This window comes from Fukomys damarensis, unplaced genomic scaffold (assembly GCF_012274545.1).
Source record: "Fukomys damarensis isolate Sample0158 unplaced genomic scaffold, DMR_v1.0_HiC HiC_scaffold_16, whole genome shotgun sequence".
Lineage (NCBI taxonomy): Eukaryota > Metazoa > Chordata > Mammalia > Rodentia > Bathyergidae > Fukomys > Fukomys damarensis.
The window spans coordinates 9379895-9387541 of NW_022900928.1; the positions used below are offsets into that span (position 1 = coordinate 9379895).

Genomic DNA, 7647 nt, shown 5'->3' on the forward strand with positions numbered 1-7647 from the left:
GTCACACATGTAAATACCGAATAGTTTCTCTGATGTGAATAAACTATAATAGTACATAAGATCCTAATGAGATAATTGACATTGTGAAATAGGAAGAAAAGAGCTAAAGGTGTAGGGGAAGTGGGAAGGGTAGGGCAAAGAGGATAAGGGAAAAGAAAAATTGTGAGAAAATGAAAAAATGGAAATGAAGTGTTCATAAAGGGAGAGGGGAGGAGGGGGTGAAGGGAGGGCAGGGACAAGGGGAAAAAATGAGAACCAAGACCTGTCCTGTAAAGGTACAAGATCCCAATGATGAATGTAACTGTACTATATACCTGAAATGTACCAATAAACTCAATGAGGAAAAAAAAATAACCAATAGGGCCGGGGATTTAGCTCAATGGTGCCGCTGCCTGCCTCACAAGCACAGGACCCGAGTTGGATCCCTGGTACCAAAATAAATAAATAAATAACCAATAAATACCATGACAGCACAAGCAAGACCACAAAGATAAAATAAAAGCTTTATATTTAATACTTTCAAATGAAAAGATTGTCCTGCTTTTTGAACAAGCCCATATTTTAATTATTCCCTGGGCTCTGCAAATTATGTGACCATAGTCCTGCCAGTAGATCCCTATTACTTGCAACCAAAGTGATCCTAACATATATACACCTTTCACTTAGCTGTTTATTTTGAGGATCTCTAACAGTCTCTTTCACATACATACTTACATTTTGCAAACTGTTCCATTTGTTCATATCTTTCGCCAAAATTGAAAGGTGAAATCTCCAAGGGTCCTGTCTTTTTGCCTTTTGCTCTTATGATGCCCAGAACTATATTCCAGGCACCAAGTTCACACTCACTCTATATTTACAGGATAAATGTCAATGTCACCAGTCATTAAGAATGTTTCCAAGGATCACGGATAAGAGAGAAGGCTTAGTCCATCAGCTATATATTGACAACTGCCTGGAGGCCTGATTTCCATTTCAGCCTAAATGCAGAAGTGGAAATGCAGATAAACACTCCTCCTAAGATAACCTTAGCCCTCAGTCAGGTTATGCAAATCCTATTTGAAACTCTGTGCAAACATTTTGTCCATTTAACTCCAAATGCCAAATATTTAGCCACACATTTAGCATAGTTTCCAAACATATAAGGAAAATCTCATTTTAAAAATTATAGCTTGTCATTGTACCCTCTCTTTTCTTTTCAGCTTCTCTGCAGGTGTGTGTGTGTGTGTGTGTGTGTGTGTGTGCGCAAGAGAGAGGCGGGTAGACAGAAGAAAAGGAAGGGAAAGGAAGGGGAAGAAAAGGAGAAAGAAATAGGTAATAGGAAAGGATAAGAAGAGAGAGGAGAAAAACTAAAAAACATAAAAGCAATCCCCACCAACTGGGATAAATCAGATTCAATTGTGTCTTCTTCCTGATTTTTACTTGAAAAAGAATAAGGCTATCAACATCCCAGAGTTCTGATGGGCACTAAATGAAATAACACGTGAACACAACCAGCAAGATACCTTGCATGTATCTGGCATCAGTTACTAAAGCTGAGGAACAATCTTCCACAGGCACTGGCCACCAGCAAAGCTCATCTGGGACAGTTCCCAACAGTAGGCATTAGTTCAGAAACCACTGCCTCGTGTGAAGTCTGGAAGTACAAGTGTTAACAGTGTTTATTCTATCTAGATTTAGGTGACTCTGTGAACATGCCTAGAGAAGCTTTTATACAGTGAACATGTTTGACAAAAAAAGAACAAGTTATCCTTGCCCTACTCATGTGGCCAACATTGCGGTTGTAGGTGGTACAGTTAGCAATGGAAGGGTGCCCTGAGACAGAGATACAAATCCGGTGCTTGCCGGAGAAGGGGAAGGCTGAGGTGCAGATAGCTCATGAAGCACCCCCAGTCCCTTCCTCCCACCCCACCCCAGCTCCTTCTCTTCCCCTTCACCACTGTAATAATAATATTGTCGCATTGAATGGCTTTTTATAATTTAAAACGCAATGATACACATTTTCTTCATAATCATTTGCAATACTAAACCAATGGTAACATGTAAAAGTACAAAAGTTTCAACTCATCAGCCATAAACGCAGTTCTGAACCAATTTTTAAGTTCTTTTCCCATTCTTTTCCTCCACCACATCTCTTCCCCACACAGCAGTTGTTAACAGAATTCTCCCTCTTACTGAGGTCAATGTGATTGGCCATGAGAATCGTTTTAAGAAAATTATTTCCTAATGTATAACTTCTGATGGAAAAATACGTTTCCCCTCTGAGTCTGTGGACACCAGGAACATCATCTGAACTTGAATTTTTCAAGACTTTCAAATTCCACACAGGTGAAACTGCCACTTATCGCAACACGAGAGGCCTTAGCAAATGCAAAACCATCGAACAAGGGAAATTAATATTATTTTATGAAACAACATAATTCTCATCATAAAAAACATTAAAATCAAAATCAAATCCTTAGGTTGTTCCTTAATTTACAGCACTGATATCCAGGTATCACTGGGCCTGATAAACCATGGAACTACATTCGTTTTTTGTCGGGGTTTTTTTGGTTTTGTTTTTTGTTTTTTGTTTTTTTGTTGTTGTTTTTTTTTTTGCTTTTGCTTTAAAAATGTTCTTAGCCTTCTTTTAAAAACTGTGCACTAGTTTACTTACTTTATGGACCTTTTAAAAACCACACAGATATTTCATGTACAAATTCCCACTGGAAGATGCAAATAATATAGAATTCACAACAATAAGTGAATATTCTTTTTTCTCACACCCTTGGGCATAAAAGTGAATAGTTTGTATATTCTAGTCCCCCTACATTTACATAAATATGTGCATAGATATTTTAAAATAGCAGGTATAAGATGATATATATATACATATATATATATATAAAATATATATACTGCCCTTTTTATTTGTCTTTCTTCTTCGCAAAAATATGACTTGCAGACCTTTCAGTGCATATCTGTGTGTGTGTGTTTCCATTTTACATATACGTGCTTAGGGTTTCAAACTACTGCATCCTGGGCCAGAGATTTAGCTCAGTGGTGCCTCCACCTGCCTTGAAAGCACAAGGTCCTGAGTTCAATCCCCGATAAAAAAAAACAAAAAGAAACAAAAAAAAAACCACTACTGCACAGTACTCCATGAGCAAACACCCAAACTAAATATAAATGCAAACCCAAAATATCCATTACTGGTGGATATTTTGGTTGTTCTTAATTTTAAGTGAATTAAAATACAGATGCAAAAACATTGCTATATGCGCATGTCTTCCTGCTTGTGACCTTTTATTTTTCCAGGATTCACTTGAAAAGGTAAAACTGATGGAATCAAGAAAATGCATACTTTGAGTATAGACAGATTTTTGTCAATTGCTCTTCCAAAGTAGTTTCACCAATTCATTATCTCAGTCTCTTGTGAGGCTGTTTACCACAAACTAACCAGCCAATTCTCTTTCAATCCAGTGCATAAATATGCTAGCTTAGTCGCTGTCAGTTATTTCTTATCATGGGACATCTCTTGTAGGAGTCCTGATGATGTGCTGTGTGTGTCCTTGGGTGAGTTACTGGACCGCTCTGGATCTGAACTGTATGGCCTCTACCATGAGAATAATAAGTACACCTATCTCACAGGTTATCTCGTTTGTTTTCCTAAACGTTATTTCTTTTTTTCAGTGGTTTGTGTCTTTTCGCTCTTTGACTGAGTCAGTTAACACAAGGTTAATGAGTACCTATGGTGGTATCAGACTCCTAGGTGCTAGGTACAAACTACGGCGATAAGACCAAGATGTCACTGTTACAAGAATAGGAAAATGGGAGAAACACACCAATGCATAATATTTTTTCAGGTTTATGAAGAAAGCTATCAAACAAAGCTCTGGCTGAGAAGTGCTAAGGGTCCTATTATAAACAAGGTGTTTAGAGAATGGTTCCCTCCATGCAGGGACCCTAGAGACACGAAGGAAATTCACCTCCAGGCTGCGGGACAGCAGTGCTGAAGGAACCATAAGGAAACTGTGCTCATGCGGAGGGCCTGAGGGTGTGGACAAAGAGGTGGCAGCTAAGAGGAGTCAGGGACAAGGTTCTGAAGGCGTTGGAAAACAAAAAAAAGGAAGTGTAATTTTATCCTAAATGCAGAGGGAAGCCAGAGCACTGGCCTCGTCTGAATTGCTAAACATTAACTTCAAAATTTAAAGCATTCTGATTCCTACTCAAGCAGATAACCTCACTGGGGACTGGAACGGTGTCAACTTACCTGCTAAGCAAAGCTCACCGCAAAGGAAATTCACCTCAGCCACGGAGCCTCCCTGACACACTCTAAGATGCAAAGTGGAACAGAGCCATCGGCTTGTGGAGCTGCACTCCCAGACCACCCCTACAGCCCCAAAGCTAAGCCTGGGCGTTGTTTTCCTTCTCTCCCGCCCAGTATTCTTGCCAGCTGACTGAGCAGGAGCAGGACCCCTAGCTGTGCTCACGAGAGCATCTGTGAGTGGCGCACAGAGAGCCCAGGCAGGCTGGAGCACGCATGGCTCACCCCGGAGGTGGCAGGCCTACCTCGGCAGATGGTCCCGTTGCCCACGTAGCCTGGTTTGCAGGTGCAGCTGTGTCCCTGGACGGTGTTGGTGCAGATAGCATCCTCGTCACAGTTATGCTGCCCACTGCCACATTCATCGTGCTCTGTTTTCAGGGAGGAGGAAACAGAGAGTCAGCTTTGCTTAAGCCGGAGCGACTGGCACTGGAACAGTCCGCAGACTTTATGTACGAAACGACAGCGAGCAGGGTGCATGGGGGAGCGCCCTGTGTGTGGAAGTGTCTCTGTATGTGATGCAGTTGAAATCTCAGCAAATCCAGAAGACAACTAAGTATCCGAGCAGCGAAAGGACTTACGCTGTCGCTGTGTTAGTCAGCCTAGACAGAAATCCCAACATCCACAACTTAAAGGGAGTTTAATTTGTGTGGTCACAGTCCACGATTGAGTGGCTCCCATGAGCGATATCACGGCGGAAGGCTGTAGAGGAGCAAAGCTGCTTAGTTCCTGGTGGCTAAGAAGCAGAGCAGGGTAAGGGAACCAGAGGGGAAGAAGCCAGGACCCATTCAGTGCCAAGCTTATGCCCCACCCAGATAGACCAAGTGATCTGCTGGGGCTTCATCCGGGGAAGTTGACATATCCGGATTAATGGTCACCCTCACAGAGCGGGTGGGTGTCCCTCTAAGGCCACTTCTTCTGCCTTCTTAAAAGCCTGCTCTAAGGACTCCAAGGCAGTTGTTGTAATGGCAGCAATTTTTCATTCCCACCTCTGAGAATCATTGGATTGTTTCTGAAGACGCTTTCGGCTTCCATGATGCAGGACAGAACTAAAATCTAGCAACTACAGGCAAGGGGTGCTGCTCCGCCTCTTACAATGTATGGTAGAACACAGGAAAGACTTAACCAGTCCAAAGCCAGCAGTGTGACCCATGGGGAAACCTTACTTCAAGGTTAAAGACGTGATAGGCACCAAGGCTCTTTTATAACGGAGGGTAGAGATGAGGAGGAAGACCGTACTAGCAGAGCCTGTCAGGAACACTTACCAAGAAGTATTTCCAAAGGGTAGCAGTGGTCACAAGGAATGACGGTAAGCACAGGGCTGTGCAGAACACGGATTCACCCTCAGGACTCCATGTGAGGGTCTCCCGCAGGTTAATTCTGCATGCGGCCCATTTTCACGCGGCTCAGATTTAAGCCCTGGTTGTTGCCTCTGTGTAATGATTTTATTGTGTGTATTCAAGTAGAAGTGGCATCCTTAGTCTACAAGATGTGGAGGGCAATGGATCCACACTGCAATAATGCACTGAAACAGGCTGGAGGCCAACACCTCCTAAGTATCGATCCTTTCCTCTCCTAATTGGGAAGTTTATAGAGTTATCCAGAAAACTACTCTGTAAATAAACAATATGGGAAAGTTTATACCCTTTATTCCCATTAACATCCGCTAGTTTAACTCCTTAACAAGTTTAAGAAGAGAGACAAGGCCGTTGAAACCATAAAAGGTTATAAATCAAGAGTGGAAATCCAGGCTAGAAACTCCAAGGAAATAACACTAATTGGAATAAAAATAAAAATTCAATGTAACTGGTTTGGTGAATTGTTAAATCAATGTACCGATCAACTGAAATATGATCTGTCCTCATTAATTTTTATTTTAAAGCTCCTAACAAAGAACTTATAACGGAAAAGGTTCAATCTTGCAAAACACAGCTGTTTTAGTCACCCGCAGGCAATTGAGGGTAAAGCACACTGATGCACCTTGCTCGATTGGATACTACAGATTTATGAAGAAATGTTTCTTCAGGCCTTCACACCAACCCAAACTGTCAGTGGATAATGTGCACAGAGAGAAGGGGAGATTCACGAGGACACACTTTTTGACTGGGCTAAAGCCATATCCAGCAAAATCCAAAACTAGAAACCTATAGATGTCAAGTCTCATTCACAGACCTATCGTGCACCAGGTATATGGGGATACAAAAGCAGATGTTGCTAGGGACAAAACAAAGAAAAATTAAGGACGCAAAGTCCAGAGTTTTCAGTCTTTTTGCTTACATTCATTTCATAATTACTACGATCTGTACTGGGAATAGAAAGGTGTGATCTCTCCTGCCACGGACATTTTAATAGTTATACAATGTAACTGACAGGCACACAAGAGAGAAGTGATAAGAGTTTTAAGTGGGTGACTTTATCAGACAAAACAAAGAAAAATTAAGGACGCAAAGTCCAGAGTTTTCAGTCTTTTTGCTTACATTCATTTCATAATTACTACGATCTGTACTGGGAATAGAAAGGTGTGATCTCTCCTGCCACGGACATTTTAATAGTTATACAATGTAACTGACAGGCACACAAGAGAGAAGTGATAAGAGTTTTAAGTGGGTGACTTTATCATACAAACAAGCATGTTTTTTCCACATGAAAAGATGAACTATTACGAATGCCATGAGATAATAGGCATAATTTAGAATGTCAAAGGCAAACCAGTGTGTGTGGTCACATTAGATAAGAGGAATAAAGAGAACCCAAAATGAGAATTCATTGCAGGGAAGATGTTACTTCTACTGGTGGGAAAAGAAACGTCTTTCTGCAAGTGGTGTTTCACCTGGACGTTCAAGAAAGGTTGTGGCTGTCTCAGCCAGAGATACCTATGAGGAGCGCTCCAGGCCTAAGAGCAGTATGGGCAGAAGTTATGGTTTAAGCGACATCCCAACAGTCAGAACTGACCTTTCCTGCCTGGTTATCCTTGCAGTAATCCCTCCTCTGTGGCCCCACTGCATATGGCACATGCTGAAAATGCATAATGGTATTGCGGCCTCTCTAGTTGCTTCAGGTTGTTTCCCTAACCCAAAATACACTTGTTCCAAATATACTTTCCACCTGGTTTCAAACCACACTTTCAACCTGTACTCTTACCAGGGTGCTTTCCCTGCCTGTTCTGTGGGCTGCAGAAATTTCACCCACCTGGGAAGTCTATGCGATTCAATGCTTTACCTCCTTGGAGGCAACCCACATGGATACTGTGATATATACAAATTTTAGCCTTCGCGCCTTGATTAAACAAGTCACTTTGAAGAGAAGAATTTTGGTGTATTTCCTGCAACCCTCATGTTTTTTTTTTT

The 7647-nt window shown here is 41.7% G+C and overlaps 1 protein-coding gene across 1 annotated transcript in view; it reads right to left on the minus strand.

The window, feature by feature from the left end:
* Nell1 (neural EGFL like 1) overlaps window positions 1-7647 on the minus strand; it is a 675311-nt gene that overhangs the window by 172851 nt on the left and 494813 nt on the right. The window contains exon 14 of the mRNA XM_033764069.1: window positions 4549-4671. Within this exon, the coding sequence (XP_033619960.1) occupies window positions 4549-4671 (123 nt within the window). The remainder of the gene's footprint in view (window positions 1-4548; window positions 4672-7647) is intronic.